The sequence below is a fragment of the Pristis pectinata genome, chromosome 22 (assembly GCF_009764475.1).
Source record: "Pristis pectinata isolate sPriPec2 chromosome 22, sPriPec2.1.pri, whole genome shotgun sequence".
NCBI classification, from domain to species: Eukaryota; Metazoa; Chordata; class Chondrichthyes; order Rhinopristiformes; family Pristidae; genus Pristis; species Pristis pectinata.
The window spans coordinates 21,782,606-21,810,275 of NC_067426.1; the positions used below are offsets into that span (position 1 = coordinate 21,782,606).

At 39.7% G+C, this 27,670-nt stretch overlaps 1 protein-coding gene across 9 annotated transcripts in view; it reads right to left on the minus strand.

The window, feature by feature from the left end:
* macf1a (microtubule actin crosslinking factor 1a) overlaps nt 1-27,670 on the minus strand; it is a 426,068-nt gene that overhangs the window by 366,636 nt on the left and 31,762 nt on the right. The window contains exon 1 of one of the 9 annotated variants that reach the window (XM_052036537.1): nt 25,699-26,123. The exons of 7 other annotated variants lie outside the window; for them this stretch is intronic. In XM_052036537.1, the coding sequence (XP_051892497.1) occupies nt 25,699-25,792 (94 nt within the window). In that variant the 5' untranslated portion in view covers nt 25,793-26,123. Of the gene's footprint in view, nt 1-25,698; nt 26,124-27,670 lie in introns of those variants that run through there. One more of the 9 variants, XM_052036534.1, reaches the window with a different exon arrangement.

Here is a 27,670-nt window from a genome sequence, read left to right on the forward strand (position 1 = left end):
TTTACACAGGGTATCTGTAAATGAGCAAGGGCCTCAATCCCATCCCAAATGCTCTCTCTCAGGTGTTGAGCAGGTCATGGCCCAGAGGTAGCGCTGGGTAAGACTATATTTCCCCCCTCCACAGGAAGCTTTGACACATCCTCAAATCTTTTCCCTCCCCCATCAAAATCAACCTAGTAATCTCTTCCTGTGACACATCTCAAAAAGTGTTTCAGAGCTGTTGTCAATCTGGTCTTTGTTTAGCTGACTCATTAAAATAATTGGCATCCCAATTTAAATTTACTCCATCAATACACTTCTAATTTTAGTAAACATGCTCTAATTAAACACTGAATGATATACCTTAGTAAAAGCTGAAAATCCAGGAGAGCAACAACATTCCCCACACTCAGTTTTTAGCAATGTTAAGTGTTACAAGGTGACAGGAAAACTAGTGAATAGTGAAAGTAGCAAGTCAAATAAATTGGCATTCACTCCATCATGCCAAATGCAAGTATCAAACTCCAAACTATTCTGATGAAAAAGTTTCATCAGCTTGAAATATCAAGTCACTCACTCTCCAACTCTCCAAAAGTGAGTGCCCGACTTGCTGAGCAGTTCCAGGATTTTCTATTTCAGATTTCTAGAATTATACTAAAAACAAATCCATTGTTTCAAATTTGAGAGTTGGTTTCATGTAATAAAGTATTCCACAATGAAGTGATAAGGAGCAGATATCCCAAATCACCTTGTTCAACTCATTTTGATATCTGTCCATTGATCTTGGACTTCAACTAAAATTAATGAAATTCTGTTTGATGTGGATGTCATTTATTCCAAACTTCACTTAAATTCTGAACCATGATAAATGAACTTCCACAGGTTATTCCAGGAGCTACCTTAAATTGCTGAGAGATCATATTTGCACAAGATCTATATTTGCAAAGATACAAGATGGATTATAAAGCTGTCAAGAAGGTATTTTCTAAATAATGCATATTCAATCCAGTAACATTGCTGAGAAGGTCACAAAACACATTCAATTGTTTGTTCCTTAACTTCATGCCTGTTTAAAACTCTTAATTAGTGTTATTCCTCCTGCAGGTTGAAGGCATAGAATTATGTTTTCAAATGCCAAAAATTCTTCTATTTGCAACAGGACTTGAAAGGAAAACAAGTCATTTTGTGAGTAGAGATAGCAAAAATACATTTCTGCTTGCAGACTCATACTGCAATTGTCTCTCTCAATTTTGGTTTCCCCAATAGAAATTGAAGATTCTTCCAAAATTAAATCTCCATTCTCCACCCCCCCCCCCCCCACCCCCCCAAAAAAAATAAAAACTTCTAAGTGGATGACATGGGAACTTCTCCTTCAAAGAATGGCTTTAACTCGTCTGAAAAGGAAGAGAATTTGATATCTAAATCTCTTTCCATCTTCGAGGAGCTCCTTGCACATTTGACCAGATTTTTGGCAATTTACCCCAAAATAGAGGCTCAGCCCCAGTTTTTTGTCTGTACTCTTGAACGTTTTTGTTGCATTAAAAAAAGCATTATACAAAATGAAAGCTGAAGATTCATAACTACTTTCATAAGGATCTCTAGATCCTATTGCCTTTCACCATTAGGAATAATGCATTGAGTTTTTAAAGAAGTGTTAATCCCAGGGTGCTTTTAAGAACATGTTGATTCCACAGCTCTAATGACACCGATTCTTCGTGATACCATCATTACAAAAAGTAGATAAACTTGCATTTTGGGTGAGTAAAGGGGGAACCATCTCATCTATTAATTGGCCCTCAAGCGGAAGGGCAGATAAAAACATTTGTTACGTTATTGAGGGGGAGATGGCAAAGACCATCTTGTGTGCAGTAGTGTGAAATCATCTTTTGCTAGGAAGAATGGACAAAATTATTTACCTTCCAGAAAGAACATTGGTAAATGTTGATATTTAAATGCAAGTGTGCAGCTTTATACAAATCAAAGTTCACACAGGCAAGGGAACTAATTAAGCCAAATGGCATATTAGCTTTTATTTCAAGGGTTCATAGCATAAAAGTAAAGAAGTCTTGCTGCAATTGTACATAACATTGATGAGATTACAGATGAAGTACACTATACAGTTTTGGACCCTTTATCCAAGGGAGGACACAAGTGCCTTGCAGGGAATTCCATGGGAGGTTTACAAGATTGATTCTTGGGATGAGAGGGCTAGAATAGAATCCCAGATACAGTTTAAAGGGTGAATACTGAACAGGTCCAAAATCAATGTCGTCACCTTTGAAATTGCCCCTGTTTAAGTTACAAAGACAGAGTTAGTAGACCAGGAATACAAGATAAAGGGCAGGTCCATAGTTAAGCAGATTTTTAACCAGCTATTTCAAATGCTAATAAAAGAGATGATTGTGGAATCAGCATAGTAGCAGGGTGTATATTATTTATTCTTACAACACCTTATTTAAATATTTTTCCAGATGGAAAGTCATTGCTCCCCCAAATTATCCTTGTTGGTATTGTGCTAGCAGAAATGAAACAACAATCCAAAACATACACCTCATTAGATCCAACATTTAAACTCTCTGGTTTCATTAGGAAGGATTGGACATGCTCACTGGAATCAGTGAAGGACAAGAAAGCTGTGCACAAGTGGAAGATTGAGAAATCACCATTCTGTGTGCAGAGTTCAAACTATCCCACACATAATATTTGAATGTCCAGACAACAAATTTCTGGAATACTCTATCTGAATGAGCTACCACTTGGCTACATAATCTAATACCACCCCCCCCCCCCCCCTTTTTCAAAGAAAAACTTCTATTCCTACATTACACAACAAATCATGTTCATGGCAGTCAAGATTCATTATAATCTGATTTAATATTCACGTTGAGGGAATATGCTCCATGGAGTACAATTAACTTCATTTCCATGAATTAATTTCATTTATCCACTCCAATTAACTTCATTTTCTTTACATTTCTAAAACAAAACAAAAGTAAAGCTTCAGCTTCCAGGATTTTAAAGAATGGAAGCAAAAAAAAAATTTAGAGTCTGGGAAACTCCTGAATATTTCAATTATTAGCCAGTTTCAGAGCAACAACTGTTAACTCAGTAGAAAGCTTCAGTCACTCAGGCACAGAAGGTTTACCAGTTGAACACTACCTTTCAACAATATCACCTGGAATTAATCATGCCAGCTGCATGAAATCCAGCTGAGAACATAGCTTCCCTGAGGGAATGAAATATTTGACATTCTGGTCCTAAGAAAATGTAATGAGAACATGAGAAACAGGATCAGGACCAAGGCCATGTGACCCTTCAAACCTGCTCCACCATTAAAATCATTGCTACCTTGCCACTGTTTCCAGCACTGTCTCACATTTCCCTTAATATCCAAAAATCCCAGTTATTTATTTGTTCAAAGCAGAGATCAATAAGTCACCACAGCTCTCATGTGGAGAATTCCAAAGTCTCAACACCCATTACATAAACAAATTTTTCCTCAGGAGTCCTAAACAACCTACCCCTCATTCTGCATCTTTGCCCACTGGTCCTAAACTCCTCAGCCAGAGGAAATGTTCTCTCTGTATCTAGCTTATCAAGCCCTTTAACAATCCTGTAAGAAACATTTTGATGACATAGTATACAAGGCAATCAAATCTTCCTCCTTCAACTCCCCACCCCCTTATAGTCCTGTGCTGAACTGTCTCAAATTTCATATCAACCACCTGATTGAGGTCAATATTTCATCACCCCAACAATTAGCATGGCCCTTACTATTTATCTGCTTTTAAGAGGTCTATTGTACATGAATTTACAATATTATAACATTGGGCATTTGCAACAAATTTGGTTAAATTAATCAAGAATAGCCAAGAAACAAATATCCCATAAACTTTTTTTTGGCTGCCAATATGATTTCTTAAATACTGCAGCCTTATTTACATGCTGCTATTGTGAATTCTAAAGATACCCACTGTCTCAAGCTACAAAGTGAGCAAGGCATCATGTCAGGGGCAGGCATGGTAGTGTAGTGGTTAGCGTAAAGCTTTAACAGCGCCAGAGACCTGGGTTCAATTACGACCGCTGTCTGTAAGGAGTTTGTATTTTTTCCCCGCGTCTGCGTAGGTTTCCTCCGGGTGCTCCGGTATCCTCCCACATTCCAAAGACGTACGGGTTAAGGAAGTTGTGGGCATGCTATGTTGGCGCTGGAAGCGTGGCAACACTTGTGAGCTGTCCCCAGAACACTCTACGCAAAAGATGCATTTCATTGTGTGTTTTGATGTACACGCAACTAATAAAGATCTCTTATCTTAGTTGCAGGGAACGAGGGGCAGTTGGTAGAGGGTGACCGAAATATCAACAATGAAACAGTCTGTCAAAAATGTGACAAACAGGCCAAATATGGACAATGAAGATGTCATTAAAAAATGGCACAGCAACAATAGTTAAAAAACCTTCCAGATTGCAAATAACCTTTCAAAAGTATTTAACCACTTAGCAATTATACAGACTAACTTCAGCTTTCAGTAGATTTGTTAAAAACACAACCCCATACAAGTAAAGATTTCCAAAACAGACAACCATTGGAACGTTGCAGTTATAGGGCTGCATACAGAAAATGGTGTTTATTTCTCTCCCACACACTTCAGCCTCTTACCAAATTCATTTTCTGAATTGAAAGACTGCCACACCATTGGCCCAATATTACTGGCCCAGGCCTGCTTTCCCCTGCAGCATTACAATTGCTCATTAAAGTGATGGGATTGCAGATCCTGCTCCAGGTCTAACCTGACTGAGCTCTGTCATTGGAATATTGGAAGTCCAGCAGCAGAATAAACTGAGATTCGGTATTTGACCATGCCGTTGTGCATCAAGTCGCAGCATTCCTTTCAGTCAAGCTTTACCTGTAAAATCCAGACGATATTGCTTTGGATCTTGGCCATTCAGAATATTGCTCTGCAAAGAGCAATAAAGTGAGCTTTACCTAATTCAGTTAAAGGTTTCCTTTGATCACCTTCATTGATCTTACTATTCACAAATTTAAAACCAAATCTAAATTTACATTTCCCCTCCCCCACCCCATACACCCTTCAGTCATCTTCAAAAGACATGGGATAGTTCCCAACATCCAAACATGAACTAATCATCTGCCATAATGAAAACAAACACTCAAACGTTTCTGGAATATGGCAATTTATGTACAGAGATACTGTAAGGAGTTCAAAATTCCCCACCCACATTTCTCCAAGTTGCTCAGCTCTGTTCAGAATACGATGGGTGCATCAGTTGAATGAACTGATGAGTCAACTCAAAGCTATCCCATTTACAAAACGTCAACTCCATTGAGGTTCAGCTAAAATCCCCCTCCCAGCTCTAAATTTTGACCCAAAAGAATAAACATGTTAACTTCTAATGATTCTGTTAGCAGTCTCAGCAGACCGATTTCATTAAGGTAGCCAAATTTAAAAATCAGTAGAAAGGCAACTTGTGGGCTTTACACAAGTGGGCAAGGTTGAGTTGAATGTAACACTACCCGATTTCTGAATGTTTGTGTCAATCAATTCACACAGATGCCCTTTATGTAGCTAGGGTGGGCATTGTCAACAAATACTGTAATTTTTCTAAGATCAGTGTGGAAGCTACTGACAAGGTGACTAGAAAGGAAAGCATGACATCTTGTTCACCCCACTCTGTGGCTTGTGGTAAGAGAAAATCTTCAAACATCATTCAAATCATAACTGTTAAAAGAAAATTACACAATATATTGATTCCAGAGTTGTGTTATTCAACATCATTGGTTCACGATTAATCTATTTGAACAACTGCTCCCCAGCAACAGAGGAAGGGGAAAAAAATACACTTCATCACTGTGCATGTGGACAATTCCAACCATTTCCTCATTTGTAGAATATGAACCAAATCAAATATTTGTAAGCTCATATCACAGATGACATGGGTAAAAGCAAGAGCATTACTGGCAATCTCACAGTGCAATCACTATTAATTCCCACTAATAATTGTATTGTTTCAGGCCTAAAATGTAGAATATGGTATTTGCACTTTGCATAGTGGGAAGTAATTTTTAGTCTATACACAAATGAAGTTAAAGTTTAAACACAAAAATAAGTTCACATGGAGAAAAGGCCTCAAAAAGGATATACCACAGAAAGATGCCATTAAATTTTGAAAAGCATATTTTAAAGTTAAAATAAATGTCAGAAAAAGACAATACATATACAGCATTAACACCAAATGCTGAGCAATAAACTAGTCACAATGAACTAACAGTAGCAATGTGTTCTTGAAGACCATCAGTCCCTCGAGTTAGTGGTTCTCAAATATCCAAAAGGATTTTTGCTAAGCTTTGCATTACTGTACGATAAAGTCATTTACTGATATCTGTACGACCCTCTGTGGGTTTGCTTCAAGTTCCTCAAATTCCCAAATAGAAGGTATGCCACAGTTGGCTTCCTGGGTGATACAATATTGAACAGTTGATTCCGTGTTCAGCACAAGTTCAGATACAGACTTCTCGGCTACCATATAGATTCCAGGAATTATTCCAACATTCCATAGTTATCCCACTTGGTCAGTCCCAATTATACCAGTTTCCTACACCTTGGCCTTCATGCACAGTAGGGAAATAAGGTACGTGAAATCAAAAATACACAATTCCAGAAAGCACATAATACAAACCAATGTCTCACCACAGACAAATAGTATGAACTTGCCACCAGATGCCCAATGTGATATTTTATGGAGGATTAAGGAGGATTTTTGTTTTAAAATAAATGATATTTGGGGTTCAGATGCAGCACAAATACTTCAACATTCACAGGCACACAAGTACTAGAGTAAGCCAGTTAAAACCTTGAACCGATTCCACATTTTTCTGGAATTGGCTCAAGGAGCTAACTGGCCTACAGCACTCTCAGCTATCAGAATTTTTGACATTTCATCTCTCCTGCCTTCCATGCTCTTAATGACCTTTGCTTCTTTACCCCTCCTGCTTTCTCTGCATTTGAAAACCTATTCATCACCAACTAGTCCAGTTCTGATAAAGTCAACTACTTGAAATGTTAACACTATTTCCATCTAAACAGATACGTCTCACTTCTTGAATATTTTACGCTAGTGAGCAAGGTTGAGCTGAATTATCTGTTTGTATTCAAAACTAAATAAATAGTAAAATCCCACAGAAATAAGTTATCCCTGCACTGCACATTTTCTGCATTTAAATACATCCAGGCTAAAAAGATTAAGAAGGTACAGTATACATTAACAGACCACTGATTTAGTATTAAAAAAATCAACTATGTTATGTCTGATTGGATTATTTCAATGTCACTGCTACTTTACGGTTACAGTCAGGTTAACTAATTGATTATAAATGATATCAAAGAGGTTATGGACACATTTTGTTTTGAACAGTTATTATCTATACTGCCCAACTTTAAATCTTTTGGTTAAAAATCCACCATTACAGACCAGCATCAACTAGATCCATACATCTGTCAACAATACATGCAAAGACAAAAAGTTAGAGAAAACAATATTTAATACATATCCAAATGAAATGCAAATTTTCTATCTGGACAAAACATAATCACATCAACTACACAACTTGGAGTTAGAGTAACAAATTTTGTTCAATTTCAAAACTTTTGCTATAACTAAGTAATTTTCTAAGTGATTATACAATTTCCAGTGTTTGTAGTTAAATTTGTAAATTACTACAAATCAAATCTATTTCCATTTTTCAAAACCTTACATTTGGAATAAAGTAACAACCTTTCAGAAATCATGGATAAGTGAAAGCTGCAGGTACCTGGAATGTATCCAAAAAGAACTCTCAAAATATAGAAAAACTGTTTACCATATCAAATGGGAACTGTATTACAGAATACAATGAAACTCTCCAAGTAAAGCAATTTGAATTGAAGGTCAGTTTTGTTTCCCTTGTTCCTATAACCATCACCCCCTCTTAGCCATATCCAAAGCCATCAAATTTTGTAAGATCTTCTATAGATTCCAAATAGGTATCCAAGCTTGGAAAGCAATTCATAGGGAGGTAATCCCATCTTCATCCAACATCACATTTGTGCAAAGGAGGATAATTGGTTACTTTCTTTTTATTTTCCTCCTCTCCTCCCCCAATCAGAGATCCATCAATAAATCAGACAAACTTCAGTTCCCCAGATGAGACTGATAGACAGAACTAAATGGAGCACTGACTTGTCTATATAGGTCTCAATTGTCATTCTTAATAGCCGAGACATATGTAACTTGCAATGCTCTGTAGCTTCCAACGCAGCTTTATTTATACCACAAGACAGAATGTTGATACGGAACAATGAACAGAGATGGTAGCTGGACAAAAATAAACATTAATTGAACCGAAACAAGAACAGCTCTCTGATGCAATATAGCTGCTAAGAACACTGATATCTTGGTCATATTAAAAGGCACTATACATTTTAACATATGGTAGAATGGCCAAACGTTAGATGTCTGAACAAAATGTAAAATTAAAACCCGACCCATTCACACCCAACCCAAATGCTTAGAATACTTTCCATAACCAACCCAAAGGCATTTGCAGAAAAGCCGAAAATAAAAAAAGTGTGCTATATTGTAGTAATGATCAATGACAGAAGACATCTGCAAATCATCCTGACCTGGATAAAATACAAAGCAGGCTGGCATAGCCTATTGCATACATGAATGTTTTGTCAGAATAAACATAACCAAACCCAAGACAGTCAGGTACTGTCAGGCTTTACCATCCTCCATAAATCTGGCAGCCCAATAGCAGTAAATTAGTTGTTTTTGTTCCTTGGAGACTCAAAAAAAAAGAGCAGCATCACACCTGACATACACCTCAAAAATAGAGAAAATAAATTGCTGAAGACAAACATAGACATGATAGAAAGGATTGCTGCTCAGTAAAAGAAGATTTTAATAGTTATAATCATTAATTACATGGGTTCACTTATCATGCAGTTGTGACGTTTCCTCATCAGTAATGAGGAGGCTTTAGTAGGTTTACAGATGTCTAGTCTGGAACAGAACTCATTCAGTTATACACCATAACCATTAATAAGTTACTTAAGCTAAATCAATGCATTATTATTTGGAATTAGAATGTAGGTCAAATTTTTCATTATTGGTTTAAATTCTGATATCCAGTCTTGAAGAATCCAATTGGCTCTCTAGCACAAATCTGATTCACTTAATCTTAAGACTCAGATGGTATTACAGATCTTCAAACCAGCTTTATGTTATGGAGTTCCAAGGATAAGACAGTATTGCTTACTACTAATCTTTTAAATAGCACTATTGTGCAGATGAACTTCACACACACTGATTGTTGTGCCATCCCATATGCAAACTTAAAATGTTCCATGCAATACACTGAAGGTACCATGTGTATTTCATTAGTTTATGCTAATTTAAGTATTTATAAATTTTCCTCAATAAAATGCTCACACAAATTTGCCTCAATTTATCGAACTGTTAAGTAGGCCATTGATATGAATTCTTAAAAAAAGCTTCCCATCACTTATCTGTACCATGAAAAGCACTTGTGAAATTGCATCACATACAAACGGTTAAACTGAAAAAGCCAAGGAGAATTGGGAGGCATGGGTTTACATTTCCATTTCGTCACAAATTAAATTAGGTATCCAAAATCTTGTTAATGTAAGTTCCAAGTGAAAGAGTTTCCAGTTTGAGGTTGTAGGATTATCCACCACACCTGTGCTGCTTTTAAATAACTAAAACAATGCAGATGACATTGAATAAAATAGAGATTAAACAGTTGGTTGCCTAACTCCTCGTGGTCAGGGAACTTAGCACCAAGCAATAAAGCAAAAAGGAAAGGAGAAAACTAAAAAGGTGGCTAGAAACAAAATTTTACATTGTATTTAAATTTTCCTTTCCCCAAAAGGCTGAATAATGTTACCACTTCACTATATAGATTAAAACAATAATTATTTCCCCCTATTCAGTACCACACGATTTCAAAAAGAAAAAAAAGGGAAAGCCTCAGGAGAAAAGTCAGAAGTGCTCACAAGAAAGGAAGAATTATGAAGACGATGGCTATTTAATCTATCTCCTTATGCCAGGGGATTTTTAAAAATGACCATCTGAGAAGACAAATGGGGCCTTGGTTAAACTCTTGTTTAAAAGATGACATCCCTGGCAATTCAGCATTTGTTCAATACTGCAAACATTGCCAGCCTACATGCCAAGTTATGCACTGAACTTTGAACCCACAAAAGGTGACTTAACAATGAGCCAAACTAGCTTATGAATCTTATTTGAAATCATAATATGGGAAGACAATTGAACACGTGGCTTTGTAAACACCAAAAAAAATAAAGAACAAAATATGCTGGAAATAACAGGTTAGACAGCATTTTTGAAAGGAATAGAGTTAACATTTCGTCAGGGGCCTATCCTGACAACTAGAGAATGTTTAAAAATCAAAGTTTTTAAAGTTGCAGAGAGAGAGAGAGAGAGAGAGAGAGAGAGAGAGAGAGAGAGAGAGAGGGGGAGAGAGAGAGAGAGAGAGAGGGGGTGGATTAAACAAAAATGTCTGTAATAGGGTGAAGACAGAAAGAATGCATGACACAGACAGTGTTGGTATGGCTGAGAGAACGTGCAGGTCGTTTCTTAGTCTCTGCCAATTCATAGGATGGGATGCAAAGCAAATAGAATGATAAACACAGGAGAAAAAACAATGCTTGAACACCACAGTTGCTAGGAATCCAAAATAAAAGAATGGTGGAAATAACCTGGTCAGGCAGAATAATGATTTCTCTCTTCACATACATATGCATCCCGACCTGCTGAATATTTTCAGCATTCTGTTTTAAATCATATATACTACTACTGTAACAGGTTCATCATTCTGTATGTGCTCCAAAGATATGCTACAATACCAGCAGGTCATCTGCAAACTTGTTTTTTCTGATTTGCAACTGCTGTATTATCACAAAATCCATCTTCCTCAAAGATCCTGACCTGCAGCTTGTACAGAAATGTGAGCCCAGGTTTTACTTTCAACAGCAATGTGAAGGTACTTATCCCCAACATTGAAAAAAAACCACATACAAAGTTCTAACAACTGCTGCTATGAATGTCATCTGTTCCAAAATTAAAATTTCATTCCAGCATCTATAAATTACCCTGCTCAGAAAGATTGCAATTAACATGTTAAAAAGATTTGGCTTGGTTAGAGGTTATGGAAAGTTGCCGTTGTCTCTTAGCAGGCCACATCACAGGATCATCGTATCAATCACATTGATATGGATCTAGTGTCACACGTCGGGTAAGGGCATTAGGGTTCCTTCTCTACAACATCATTAGTGAATTACACAGGTTGTTAATGACACTGGAAGCCTAATTGCCACAGTTACTCCAAAATGCACTCCATTATGAGACTGAATCACAACTCCATCACAATCTGTAACCTCATGGCCAGGCATATCTCTCACTTTACTTGTGTGATCAAGCTGGGGAAATCAGCCCTAGTTTAGGGAGTAGAAGTGCATACAGAGAGCAGAACCAGACATAACTGTAAATGAAGCAGCAACATAGGACTAAGCAATCCCACAACCAACAGATCAGATTGAAATTCTGCAGTCCTACCACATCTACTCCCAAATAGCAGCGGGCAATTAAATAGCAAAGGAGTTGGTGCCCTCAAGGACATCCCCATCCTCAACAATGGATCAACCTCGTGCACGAATGCTTCACGTTCAATCAGAATTGACAATGCATCTTGGTTTTCTCCCAAGGTCTCCACGATCAAAAGCCAGGCTTCAACCAATTCAATTCACTCCATTTGAACTCGAGAAATGGCTGGGAGCAATGGGTACAGCAAAGACTACAGGTCCAAATGACATTTCAGAAGTAGTACTGAAGACCTGCCCATACCCCAAGCCAGGCTGTTCCAGTACAATAATGCACTGGCATCTAACTGGCCGTTTTAAATACTTCCCAGTTATGTCATATTCATAACAAATCCAACCTGGCTAACCACAACCTAATCATCAGCAAATGGAAGGCATCATCAACAGTGCTTTCAAGCAGCACTTACTCACCAATGACCAGCTAGAGACTCAACAGGATCTTGGCCACTCAGCTCCAGACCTCATTATAGCCTTTGTCCAAACGTGGACCAAGGTGCCGAATTGAGAGCGATTGCCTGTGATTATCAAGGCAGAATCTAACCAAGGAACCTTGATGAAACAGTAATTAATGAGCAAATACCCCAATGGCTGGAGTCATACCTTGCACAAAAGTAAGAGGATTACAGTTACTGCAGGTCAATCATCTCAGCCATGGGACATTAGTATAAATGTTCCTCAGGGCAGCATCTTGGGCCCCACTATCTTCAGCTGCCTTATCAACAACCTTCCTTTCATCATAAAAGACAGAAGTTTGCAGATGTTCTCTGGATTACACAATACTCAATTCCACTCAACTGCTTAGCACATAGACCAATCCATGCCTGCATGCACGCTGCAAGATGAAGATGACACTCAGGCATGGGCTCATAGGTGGCAAGTATCATTCATGCCACACCAGTGCCAGACAATAACCATCTCGAACAAGATAATGTCTAGCCTGGGAGAATGGTGGAAGCAGAGTCACTGACAGCATTTAAGAAATGTCTAGATGAGCACTTGAATCACCTAGGCATAGAAGACTATGGGCCAAATGGTGGGAGGTAGGATTAATACAGGTGGGTGCCCACTGGTCAGCCTGCATGTAGTGGGCTGAATGCCCCATTTCCATGCTGTATGACTCTTAAAGCTCTCAGGCCACCTACCCTTGACAGTTAAAGGCATTACCATTGCCAATCCCCCCCACCAATACCTGGGACGTTACCACTAACAAAATACTCAACTGGACCAGCCGAGTAAATACTGTCACTAAAAGGGCATGCTGAAAGCTGGGGATCCTGTGGCAAGTGACTGACCTATCTATCCACATCTACAAGGCACAGCCAGGAGTGCGATGGAATGCTCTCCACTTGCCTGAATGAGTGTGGCTCCAGCAACTCTTGAAGCTTGACACCATCCACGACCAAGCAGCCTGCTTTATTGATACTCAATCCACCATCCTATACATTCATTCCCGACACCACTAGCACAGTGGCTGCAGTGCACATCTATAATATGCACGGCAATTACTCACCTAGGTTACTCTGAAGGCCCAAACCCCTCTACCACCAAGGTAAAGGGCAACAGGCCCATGGGAAACGCGACTTGGTAACACGTCAACAGTCCATCATCATTGATCCTACATCCTGGAACTCCTGACTCAGACTGCCAGATTCCTGGTGAAGTTATTCGGACAGTGGCTGCAGTTTACCACCACCTTCTCAAGAGCAACTTCAGATGGGCAATAAATACTATTTTTGCCAGTCATGCCCAAACAAGTGAAATAAATTATTGATTCTAGAATTGTGTATATAATTCAGTTAAATTTTGCATTATTATGGAAAGGAACAAAAGCAGACCAGAAATAAGAGGTCTAAATTTGGTCAAGGCAAACTTTACTGGATTGAGATACAATTTCACAAAGGAAACAGCTACTTCTAGGTTTTAGTATTGGGGTGGAAGGTGATATTCAAAGGGGACTGAGGTTCAGAGTGTGTATGCATGTGCATAATGAGGGTTCAGAACATCATTTAATGAAAGCTCCAAATTCTAGAACCCCAGGAATAAAGCAAAGAAGGAAAATTAGTTACAGGCACCGTGAGATCAAAGCTTCAATATCCTAAAAAAGCACAGAAGGTGCAAGAGTGCAATTGGAAAGAGAAATTTAGAAGATAAAGTGGACATGCAAACAATATTGGCAAGATAAATAAAGACAAAAATCAGGGAAACTCAGAAGATAGTCTAAACATGCCAAGTGAAAGCATATTACAAAGAATGTCACTTAATAGAAACCAGCAGTCTGTGTATGGAAGGTGGGCAATATATAAAGTTCCAAATGAACAGTTTACACTTGTTTGAGTGGGGGGGGGGGGTGGTAAATAATAGCCATTGACAATAAGAATATGAAATATTGTAAATGATAAACAGAAGGGACACATTAAAAAGGATCCAGCACTTTCACAAGTGAATAAACTAACAGAAACCAAAAGTCAAAGATCTGCAGATGCTGGAAAAATTAAATAAAAACAGAAAATGCTGGAAATATACAGCATGTTAGGCAGCATCTGTGGAATCTCCAAGGTCAAAGACCCAGAATTGAGGGTTGGTGTGTATGTGGTGGTTGGAGTGGGGGGGGGGGGGCGGGAAGGGAGGAAGAGGAAGGGGGTGGTGAGTGAAAGGTGCAGCAGACCTAGATAAATAAGTATCCCAGACTCTTGAGTAAGAGAAAATAGCATAGGTTCAGACTTTGAAGGTTCATACATGTAAACACAGAAGGCCGATCTGATTGTAACCCTACTTCTACATTCCATCCACCCAAGTCTAACTTGTTCAACCTTCCCCTGCGCCTCCCCCCCATGACAAACCACCTTTTGCAGATGTCTAACAAGCCTTCTCTGAACGTCTTTCAATCTTTCAAAATATTAACATCCTTCCTTAAATAAGATTAATACTGTACACAGTACTCCAAATTTGATCTCACCAATGCCTCATGTAAATGAAGCACAAGCCTTCCTACTTTCATATTCAGTTCCTCTTGCATTAAACAACAACATTGTTAGTCTTCCCATTACTTGTATTCTTGCATTTTTCTAATCATGTACCAAAACCCTTCTGCATCTCAGGGCCACACAACCTTTCACCTTTTAGATGGTATTGTTGAGATAGAATATTTGATTTTAGAATTACATTTGACAAAGTACCACATAGCAGATTGATCAAATAAGTAAATCCTTATGGGGTGCAAATGCAAGAGACTGGTTGGATTAAAAACTGATTCAGCGGTAGAAGGATGGAAGTTTGCTGTTGGGTTCTGCAGGGCTCAGTAACAGATTTTCATTGAGTATATGAACTAGACATAATGTAGGGGCATACAAATTAAGAAATTTGCCAAAGTTGCAAAAATTGTGTTGTTTGATAGCAAGGTACATTCTGGGTAACAGGAAAGGACAAAATGGACTGGTTAAGAGGTAAGAAAGTGCGAAGTGGAATTCAATCTCAGGAAGTTTGCAAGGGGGGGGGGGGGGGGGGAGGAGATTTAATTAGAGGTACATAAAGCAAGAGCTCTAGGTGGTGTATACAAAGGACCCAGATCCCTGAGCAGAGGTCAGTAATTAGGGGCATAATTCAAGTTAACTGTGATTAGTAGGATATTGCCTGAAACAGTCAGGAAGCAAAAACATGCACTGCATTTAAAAGGGTACCTGGATGAGCACTTCAAGAGCTATAATCTGCCAGACAATGGACTAATAGCCACACAAAATCCATTCTTGGTCAGCATAAACATAGAATAAATGGCCTCTGTGCCATATATTTCTACTGCACTTTTTATTCCAGATTTATCTGATTAACCAAATTCCATTCACAAATTGTCATGGTGGGATTTGGGGACACAATTCCAGATTCTTAGCTCTGGCCTTCGAATTTCCAGGCCTCAGATTAAAACAAAATGTCAGTCATGGGCACAAACTTTTAATTAAAGACAAATCACAATTATTTTTGGAAGTACAAATGCCACCCTTCTCCTGAACCATTATCAATCTCCTTATGCTTTAAAGATACATTATCAAATCAGTCCATGAAGTTACTTTTAAAAGTTCTACTGATCAAGCATACTACCTCCCCACCCAGCATTTAAAGAAAGATGTGGTTTTAATAACAGTCATCTGCAAGAATTTAAGAGTTTCCAGAAGACTTTAAATTCATGATTGCAGTGTGAGTGCCAAGTTAATTACTCAACTTTAACTGATGACTTACTGTAAATCTGTTGGGTGTGACAACTACAGTAAGCAATCTTTGGTAGCATGTGATAAAAGATCAGCTGAAAGAAATGATGACCTAATCCTTGGAACTGGCAGGAATCATGTATCACAGACGACTGGTTTATCCATATTACGTATTTAGCAATTCAGATTAAGCCTACATTCCTGCAATAGGCCCCACCCCTTCTCACTAAAATTTTGGTTTTACAATGTCCTTAAATCATTTACAACCAACACAGAAAGCAATGTACATTTTCTGGGCAGTACCAAATAGATGAGATCCCAACCATGCAGATAGCACAAATCCAAACTGGCTTTGTCAAATCCAGCTTCTCTTTCTAAACCAGCCTTCCACTTTTTCCAGAGTTCTTCCACTTACCCAGAACAAATACTGTATGATACACTGGCATCCTTTTTGGTAATCACAAACCCGTGCAGTGCCTAAAAAGGTTGAATGGATTAGTCGAATCAAGGTGGTCTTATTGGGCCAAGTATCAAAAAAAAGTAGAACTTTTGGTTTTAAAAACATTTGCTACATAAAAATCCTTTCCAAAGCACAAAATTAACAGCAGGACCATTGACTTGAAGGGTATTTAGGTTTGCCCTCAAAAACATGCATGTGATAAATAACACAGCACACCACATTAAAGTGGCATAAACTGGCAACTTTTAATCTTAAAAAAAGTTTATAATGCACAGGATCTCTAACTTAGTGGTCTAACTGAACACCTTTACAAGGACAGACATTTGCAGTGAACCACAAAACGAGTACATACTGCTCTGTCAAATACAATACATGAAAGTGACTAACAAGATTATGAGAAGCTGCCTGGTAGATGCTGGTACCTTTATAAAGTACAGCTATTTGCTTGTTAGGAATTCATTTGATTGACACTACAAGGAAAAATTCCACTCGGATAGAGCTTTTAATGAGAACATTAAAGAGACATTTTGCAGAGCACTGACTCAAAATGTACAAGGTTGGAGAACTGGTCAACTGCATACTATTACTTTGTGCTAACAAGTTATGGAATCATCCACAGACATGTCATTAGGTTCCATGAGTTCCCCTGTGGCACTGATCTCCACTTCTTCACCCCATAACACTTCAACATTGCCAGACTGTACATCAGGAGTTGGATAAGCCACAGATCTCTCCAAATGAACATTAGGAAACTAAAGTGCAATTTAGGCCTTCCAACACAAGCTCCTATCCTCACCAACCAATTCTATTCTCTTCTCTGGCAATTTTTACAAGGAAATTGAGACAATTCACCACTTCAAGTCTCTTTTTAGACTACATGTAGAACTTCAAATTAATTTCCTCTATTAAGAAGACCACCTCAACTCATCTGTGGCAAAAACTATTGTTCGTGCCTTTCAGACATTACTATACTGTACTAATGATCGCTTGAACAGCTTCAAACTTTACATCATACAAAAATCACACTAGTTCTCTTTTAATCTGTGTCAAGTCCCATCTTCCTGACTTTTGAATGAGATCTGCACAGGCTCTTCCTTGAGCACCTCAGTTCAAAGCCATCAATGCCTAAAATGCATTGTGGCATTAATCCTCCCCACTGCCTCCATTGCTACTACCCTCAGAACTTGGTAGTCACTCCCTATCATGGACAGATTGTTTCAACTACCATGCTACCAAATTCCAGAATCCATTCCTTACACCTTTCTAGCTTCACAATATCAAATCAATAACTATCTCAATTCCCTAACATTATGTTGCTCAGGTTATTTTTTTTTGTCCAATTACAGACCTTTCAAACTTAATGGAACACATTTCCCCCACACAGGATGTTTAAGGTGCTCCTTTCCATTCCCCCTCCCTTTCCCGTCATCACCCAAAGCCATAGAACCCATCATTTGTCCTTATCTTCTATTTCATCAACTCCATATTCCCCAAATCCCTTCCCCATCTCTCCCAGAATCAGTCTATTTAGGATCTTTAACATGATAAAAGGGTTTTGGTGTAGATATAATAAATATTGGGTTTTAGCAGTTTGAAACCCAATTCAAATCCTTGGTCTACAAATGAAATATAAATTTGTTTGGTCTGACCACACAGATTGGCCAAACAAAAGAGAAATTGGAAACTTTCAGTTTTTATTAACTCTGTACCACAAAGTGGCAGGAATCAGAAAGAACAAGAGATCAGTGAACAGGACAAGATGTGACTTTACCAAAATGTTCTAAAAATGTTTCCTTCACTAGTCCATAAACCACTAACAAGTACAAGAATTTCAGTTCACATTACAGAACATGTTTTGGGCATGACAATTGTTCTGTATTAGCTTCCTGATGCTCGATTGCTTCACTTTTCACAATGAAGATATACCGACTGCAGAGAAGGCCAATATTCTATAGCTGCAGTTGACTCCATACACCAGGTAAAAGGGATGGGGGAGGGGGTGCTTTAACAAACAAAAATAGTTGGGGTTCTCGGTCTGCTGATTCCCACTAGAAAGACATACAAGATTCCTGTAATCAAAAAAGTTACTGATTGGGTTCATCCATAACAAACGGCTATTATTACACATTGAACCATTCAATGTTAGTGAGTTGGCACAAGGAAAATAGCAGAACACCTAAATGTATACAAAGAATACTTTATTACAACATCTTTTATATGACTGTTTGTGGCTTCCATAAACATAGATGTGAAATACAATCAATCACTTGTATTTAGGATTCAAATAAATATATTCTGTCACTGCAACAAATCCATAGAATGCAGGTCAGGAAAATTACATTTAGAGTCAAAATAAAAGGGTCCTTCTTTTGATGACACAACAGACCAAGAAGAAACAGCACCATGATACAGCTATCTGTCTTACAGCTCTAGTAATCTGGTTTAGATCCTGACCTCTGGTGCTGCATTGTGGAATTTGCATGTTCCTGTAATCCAGGTGAACGAGTTTCCTCCCACAAGCCAAAGATTGCAGATTAGTTGGTTAATTGACCACTTTTAATCGTCCCTAGTGTGCAGGGAGCTGGTAGAAGCTACAATGATTGATGGAAGTGTGTGGAAAATAAAGTGAGATTAGTGTAAATGGATTCTTGATGTTTGGCATCGTCCCATTGGGCTGAAGGCCCCATTTCCATGCTTCATCACCAGGACTCTAAACCACCGAGTCAATTATTGCTCATACACCTGATGATCAGCAAAAGCAATACTATTTCCCATTACTGCCTTGCACATGCTTAGGCAATTCACTTCACGTTAGGAATTGAACAACAGAATTTCCCTTGTCAAGATCATACACTAATCCTTTCAAACGTTGATCTGCACTTGTTGGCACAAACCATCACTTCAATACAAAGAGACTTATGGCCAAGTAAAAGAGATAATGCAAGGAAAGGCTAAACCTACAAGTTGGGCCAAAAAAGATTCTGGTTTTTAAACCTCTTGGTTTCTCAGTTAACAATACAAATCTTTACCATTGGTTTAAGTACAGAGCAGAGGTGGGGAAGTGGGGTGGAAAAATTACCCATTGCAAGGGGCTACTTTGCCAAGGTCTATACCAGAAGAGCTCAAGATGTAGACTACACACCATTCAATTAATCCTAGTGGGAAATTGTGGGAACAAGTCAGGATGTCTGTTCTTCATTGAAGGGTAAATTATCTCCACAAATAATTAAAATGCACGTTTTATTCTAGAAATGTTTAGATTTTGGGCTCCAGAGAATTTAATCACTCTCACTGGATCATGCTACTCCTTTAAACCAATCCTCAAAATACACTCATAATTGTGTTCCATCAGCTAGATCTTAGGAACATTTGTAATAGATTCTTGTTGATGTTTGCAAGATCAAAATAAAAATCTCATTTCACAAAAATTTATTTCAGGAACCACTGATTAAAAAAAAATCCAGCTTCCATAGAGCTTTGTTTAAAGCCTAACCTTTGAAAGCTCTGACCAGACAAAAAGTAGCTGAAATCTGAATTTGGTACCAAGTAACAATCTTATACAGTAGTGGGGGAAAAAACCAGCATACTAATGTTGCAAAAAGGTGCTTATCAGAAGTTAGTGTCTGGCTTTATTGTTCAAGGAAAATAAAGGGAGTTTTACTTCACTTTGACCTAGCAACAATGCTGATGAAAGGCTACACAAGAATTTAGGTTTTGTCTTGCTTCTGCATACTAAAGCTAATTTTTGCAACGTCAATGTTTTTATAGTGCCTTTCATAATTGGGTTGTAAATATTTTGCCATGTGTTTAAGTTTTTTTTTGGAAGTGCTGTCATTATTGTAATGTTGGGTTAACAGCAGCCAATTTTACACACAGCAATGTCAAAAAATGATCAAATGTGTTTGAACAGTTTGACTGAGGCATCTACCTTGCCAAGGATAAGACACCCAATTTTCTTCAAACCTTTTACATGCATCATTGTTGGCCTTAACACCAGCTATGCAATGGCAATGGCCATGAGAAATTTACTTGCACAGTGAATACTCATTGTCTGGGAAAACCTGCCGAAATCCATCAACTTGCTTGCAGTGCAGCAATTGAACACTCTGCAACACCAAGCGGCATTCTCCAGACAACTGCAATTATCCAAAAAATTTTCACAATGAAGGTTTTGCAGGAGTGTCCGGGTGTCTGTGCTGGTCTGCAGGCCTCCGATGGCATGGTGGCCGAGAACAAAGAGAGAGGACAACTAGCAGTCAAGGAACAGTTGTTGGGACTGGGTAGGATAAGAATTGACAGGAATGGGAAAAAGGGGGAATAGCTAGGAAGTGGCCCTGAAGGCAGCAAAAAAACAGCAGCAGCCAGGAAGTGGCCTGAGAACTTGGACACCTTGTAGAGTTGAAAGAGGTTATAGGCAGGGAGTTGCTTTATTTGTTTTTAAATATTAATTTTTGGGATCTGTTCATCACTGGCAAGAACCACATTTACTGGCTATCCTCAATTGCCCTCAAGATGGTGAGAAGCTTTTCTGGAACTTCTGCAGTCCTTCTGGTGATGATACGCCCCTAGCGCTGATGAGCAAGTTGTTCCAAGATATAGGCTCAGCAACAATGAAGGAATAGCAACATAGTTCCACGTTGGGATAGCGGCAACTTGGAAGGGAACCCGCAAGTGTTGCTGCTTCCATACATCTTCTTAGCGGTAGAGGTCAGGGGTTTTGGAGGTACCTTGGAGTAGCCTGGGCAAGTAAATGTGGTGTATTTTGTGCATAATACATACTGCAGCCACTGTTCAATACTATTGAAGGGAATGAGTGTTTAGTGTGGTTAATAGGGTGCCATTCAAGCAGGAGAGTTTGGCATTCTACTCATCCAGGCAAGTGGAGACCATTTCATCAGGCTTCCAATTTGGGCCTTCTAGATGATGGAAATCAGGAGAAAAAAGTTACTTCCTGCAGGATCTCTCACCTGCTCTTATAGCCATAGTATTTGTGGCTGGTGTAGTTGAGTTTCTGGTCAACAGCAACCTTCAATTCAATGACAAGCCTGTCTAGATCACCAAAGCACTATTGTGGTTGGCGAATTGGGCTTGCAGCAAAATTTTGGACAAGCAAAGTTTGACAGAAAGTAGAAGGGACACGTTACTGGGAGGTCACGAAGTACAGAGCAGAGGCAAGGGCAAGCACATTGCAGGATCCTGGGAGCTAGTCATCAGCATGTTGTCATTTCCCTCATTCTGGATACCACCAATACAAGGGAAATGACAGCATGCTTTGTGAAAACTATAAAAATTCTTGTCCCTCTCCACCCCTCCCAAAAAAAACCATTGTGAACTCTTAAGCACTGTTCCCTCCAACAATACAACCACCAGATCTGTCAGAATATTAGACAAAATTTCATGAAGCCTAGTAGCCACTCTTTTAGGCACATTTTTGAAAACGTACTCCTGGTTCAATGAATCAATTTAATGCACAAGACTCACTGAAATGAAAGTTATTTTTCCCCCTTACAGACTGAATGATTGAGATATTAAAAGCTTCAAATATTATGAATTCTAAAGCCAAGAATAATTATAATGGCTTAAATGATGTAATCTGCAATAACTCCACAAAAATTTAAGATGGTCATTGATTTCCATTCCAATTAGCCTAACTCGCCTATGCCAACCAAGGTGCTCACTATTAGCAATCTAAAATTTCAGCTAAAATCTTTAAATAGATAAAATCCATGGGAAAATACACTGCAGCTGGGCTTAGAAAGCACCTTTTATTCTTGCATCATAGGTTCACAAATTGAACACAAAAAAAAAAGCCATAAAGAAAGCACAAGCATCTGGAGACTTTCCTGAAACTTGTTATTTAGTAGTCTAGGTTTTCAACATGATCATGAAAAACCATGCAGCACATTATAATGAACTAACTCCATACTTGCAATAAAAAGTTCAATATGATATCAAAGATAAATCAACACAACATTAAGTGAAAGGCATTACGAGATATACAACCAATTGGGTAACATACAGAAAGCACATAAGTGCCACAACCAACAACAGGGGCTGACTCATCTTCAGTAAATCACAGACAAGCTTGGCACAAATAAAAGTGAAAAATAATCACATTTATATTAAACAAAAATCAGACAATAAGCACTTGTATCCATGGAGTTTCAAAGAGCACTCAAAATCTTTTCAAAAGCAGCTTTGAAATCTAACAAATGGTATCATTACACTGCAGGTGCAAAAATGTAACTATTTTTGATACTGTGCTTTAATATTAGTCACAGCATTGTAGCTTTAATAGCACATTCATTAAAAAATATTCGGTGAAGTTGACTGAAACCTCAGGAAAGTTTTCAGTGACCACACAATGTCAACTCTTCACTCCAGCTGCTACACCTGCCTCAATCTCCTTTTCCCCCAATAGACACATTAAATGGAAACTGATCACAAGAAATCCAGCAGGCATTCAAATTACATCTTTAAATTATTTAAAATGCTTTCAAAAACTAGCAGTTATTCAGGAGGCAACACTTTGCAAGCCAAGTTCAAACTTCAAACATCAGAGTCTGCCACCCAGCCACTCATGTCTACCCCATCATTCAACAAGATGGGGTAGTTCCCGTGCACTAATCCCAAATCCCTCAATTCCCCAACATCTAAAAATCTATTCACCAGTCTTGAATATACTTTACGACTGACACTCCTCAATCTTCTTGGGTAAAGAATTCCAAAAGATCATTCCCCATTGAATGAAGTAATTTCATCTCTGGCTTGACCCTTTGTTTTGAAACTTTGACCTCTGCTTCTGGATACCCAGCCAAGGGATACGTCAACCCTATCAAGCCCTATAACAATTTTGTACATTTCATTGTGATCACCTCTCAATTTTCTGAGGTAAAATTACATGAATGAAAGACAAATCCCTTCTAGGATGCAAAAGTCTGAATATACAGGCAAACCTTGCAGGGTGGGGGGCTTGTATTCCTGGAAAACAGTCCGTAATACAAATTTACCATGATGCGAAGCCATGTCATTTGCACAATGTCAAGAAAGGAGGTGAAAAAAAGTAAATTTTGTATTGACTTTTTTCACATAAATTTTGTAACAGCAAATTGTTATTCCACAAATTACATTTTTGGTAGTGATTTGTGAATTCCATAAGGGCAAATTTCCATTACACAAACTGTCATATGCAGGGGATTGCCTGTACTATAGTATTTATGATAGAGCCAAAATATTTATGATCAAGTAATTTCCATTAAATATGCCCACCAGATGGCAAAGGAGAACAGGGCAGATATCACCTGGAGAGAGAGAGAGAAAGGAAAAGACAGATTATGAGAGTGAGAGAGACCAAATATACAAGGAGGTAAAGGGGTCTAAAGGAGACAGGGAGAGAGTGTGGCGCGAGTGTGATTGCAGAGATATTAATGTCCAAGCAGCAGAGCATGGTCTCTCAGATTCCCTTGTCACTGAACCATGACAATGTTACCTGGTGTGCTTCAGGTTCCTCATGTTAAAAGAAATCAATCCCATGCATCGCTTCTCCTCAATATAAAGTTCAACCTCTGGAATACAACCCCAATAGTGTCAGACCTGAACTCCATTCTGGTATCAAAGCCCAGCAACTCAGATGCTCTGACACTGTTGTCACTGCCCCAACTGAGACACAGTAGGCAGGTGAACCTCTCGTCTCTGTCAGGAGCACAGAGAAGCCCAGAGAAAATGGGAGAAGGTGTGCACAGCCTTCCGCTCAACACCTATGAACCGTCAAATACTGCCTGCCCCATCTGTGGGCCAATCTCAGATGTACCCACATCATCCAGCTCCTAACCAGAGTAGAAGTATTCCCCGTCTCCAAAGGATATTTTTTGTTTCTAAAACAAAAAAAATGTCTATTATTGGTCATTAGCCCTTTACATTGTGTTAAATGCTAACATCGACCTACTGGATCTTGTGCATGCAACCTGTCTTTAAACCTACACGCAATCCCAGGCCTCACAGCTAATACGCATGCGTCTACAGAGTGGCACCTTCCCAACAACCCAGATTAAACTTGGAGCATTGTAGAAAGGTAAAAGAATACTGCATTCGTGTAACGAGTTTAACTCGACCTTTTAAATACTTAAATTTAATGTGATATGAATTATATACAGTTAGGTCTCTTCAGGGGCGAATGTTAAATTCCATATGCGGCAAGTTACTAACCGCTGCAGAATATATTGAATCCATTGTAGTTTGAAATGGCACTACAGTGGAAATCAGGAACCACTAAACAGTGTACATTAAGTGCAGCAGGAAACGTCAAATCTCGTCACAAAAGTAAATCGGGAATGCAGGAAGATCACAACACAGGATATCTTTGTCTGCGGTTTTTTTTAATTTCAACTCGAAGGAAATTGATCCAAGTTTCGCTCTGGAAATAGAATGGTACCTAACACTTTCATATTTGGCTGACAGATTTATTACATCACCAGGAAACGAAATTCTGAGACATATCACCAGTACAGAAACATTCTTTTCCTATTGTCAGTAGGAGTCTAAACTTGCAAAGCAGCCGCCTCCCTAGACAGGTCTGACACACCTTGCCCTCACACACCCGCCTAGTGAAGCAGGTTATGGTTTAAACATTATTCCGAATAAAAACGTTATCCGCAATCCAACCGTTTACCTTGTATGAAATATATCCGTCCAATGCAGTACAGTTTAAAGCAAACCCATCATACCAACTGGTAATTTGCTGATAACAATATCTAAAGACAAAGAGATTAATTGGAGAGTCATTGCTCTTCTTGTAAATCTTTAATACTAATCTACTTTCCAGACAGAAAATACCAGGCTTATCGAAGGATATCAGACAGCATTTTAAAATAATCCGCACAAGGATAATTAATAAAATCTTCCAAACACAGTAAAATTTCTCAGAAATATACTACGGTGTGAAAAATTAACACTGGGATGTCACTTGCATGAGAAAAAAGGCGTCATGAATTTGACGAACAATTATGACCTAACAAAACTGAGAATCAAAGCCCGACAGGGTTTGAAAGTATATTTCTCATTTACAACAGAGGACATTTAAACAATTTATACTGGATCCGTGTCACCAATACCAAAACAATCCTTCCGGCGATTAATTCGGACCTCGGACAAGATGAGAGAAAAGGGAGGGGTTGGAAAAACAAAATATTTTTAAAAAGGAAATGCACAATTATGGGAAATGCATCCCAATGCTGCTGCGGGTGCGAACAGACAGAAAAATGTTGCTAGCCATTCTGTACAGGCTTTGGGCGGACGCCGGGCAACAGAAGGGAAGCTGGTTCCCCTCTAAGGATGCGGTGATTCCATGAGAGTTATCCATTACCTTTGTACCTCTCCAGAACGTCCTCGTAGGCCTGCACGTACTCCTTCTCCTCGGCGAAGGTGCTGGGGATCTGACCCGGCACATAGCCGGCCATGGTGGGAGTGTTCCGGCAGGAATCCTCGCCGCTCCCGGCGCCGAAGACCGGCTGCGACGGGCCGCTTTCTCCCTCTGCTGCTCGCAACAACACGGGCTCCGGGGTTGGGCGTCCGGCAGCGCCGCAGACTTGGAGTAGGGCTGGAGCGGACTCCGAGAGGTTTCTCCGGGATGAACGTCTCCGCTCTCTCTCTCTCTCTTTCTCCCCCCACCCCGCCGATTCCTGCCCCTTTTATTTTCTGCTGATGAATGGTTGCTCCTGCTTGACGGACTGTGTAGCAGCGCCGCCCGGAGTCTGACTCAGTCTGGCACGCAGGCCAACCCCATTCCCTGTGGGAGCGCACGGAGGGGGAGCCAGAGAGCCGCCTCCGGCTGCCCGGCTTGGCAGCCGGCCTCACGCAGCGCCTCCCCGCGCCCGCCCCGCACCGTCCCAGCGGAGAGGCAGCGCTGCGACATCTGGCGCCCGAGTCAGCGGAGGGAGGCAGGCGCAACCTCGGCAACATCACCTCCACTGGCGGCAGAGGCTAGAAACCCGAACTGGAAGCAGAAATCTGAACTAAAAGCTGAGAGTCACATCATGGAAACAGCCCTTCGGCCCATTTCGTCCATGCCGACCAAGGTGCCCACTAAGCGAGTCCCATTTGCCCGCGTTTGGCACCTTATCCCTCTGAACCTTTCCTATCCATGTACTTATCCAAATGTCCTTTAGATGTTTTTAATGTACCTGCCTCGACTACTTTCTCTGGCAGCTTGTTCCATTTATGCACCACCCTCTACGTGAAGAAGTTGCCCCTCAGATCCCTTTTAAACCTTTCCCATCTCACCTTAAGCCTATGCCCTCTGGTTGTTGGTTCCCTTTCCCCAGGAAAAGGACTGTGTGCATTGACCCTATCAGTGCCCCTCATGATTTTATACACCTCTATTAGGTCACCCCCTCAGTCTCCCACATTTTAAGGAATGAAGTCCAAGCTTGTCCAATCTCTCCCTATAACTCAGTCCCTTGAGTCCTGGCGATTTATTCCACGGTCCACTGCCCTCTCCTACTGGATTCCTTCTTCTTCAGTCCTTTGCCTTTTCTACCTATCACCCCTCAGCTTATTACATCTTCTCCCCCTCCCCACCCACCTACCTTCCCCCCTCACCTGGACTCACCTATCACCTGCCTGCATGTGCTCCTCCCCCTCCCCCCACCTTCTTATTCTGGCTTCTGCCCTCTTCCCTTCCAGTCCTGATGAAGGGTCTTGGCCTGAAACATCAACTATTTATTTCCCTCTGTGGATGCTGCCTGACCTGCTGAGTTCCTCCAGCACTTTTTGTGTATTGCTCCAGATTACAGCATCTGCAGAATATTTTATTTCTCCTTCTTGTAAATATTCTTTGCACTCTTTCCAGCTTAATGAGATATTTCCTATAACAGGGCGACGAAAACTGTACACACAATGACAGATTGGGACATTTTTTCCCTGGAGCATATCAGGCTGAGGGGTGACCTTACAGAGGTTTATAAAATCGTGAGGGGCATAGATACTGTAGGTGAATGGTCACAGTCTTATTCCGAGGATAGGGCAGTCTAAAATGAGAGGGCATAGGTGTAAGGTGAGAAAGGGAAAGCTTTAAAAGGGATCTGAGGCAATACATAAAAAGTGCTGGAGGAACTCAGCAGGTCAAGCAGCATCCATGGAGAGAAATAAACAGTCGACGTTTCAGGCCGAGAATGAAGGGTCTCGGCCCAAAACGTCGACTGTTTATTTCCCTCATGGATGCTGCCCGACCTGCTGAGCTCCTCCAGCACTTTTTGTGTATTGCTCCAGATTCCAGCATCTGCAGAATTTCTTGCGTCTCCAAAGAGATCTGAGGGGCAACTTTTTCACATGGAAGA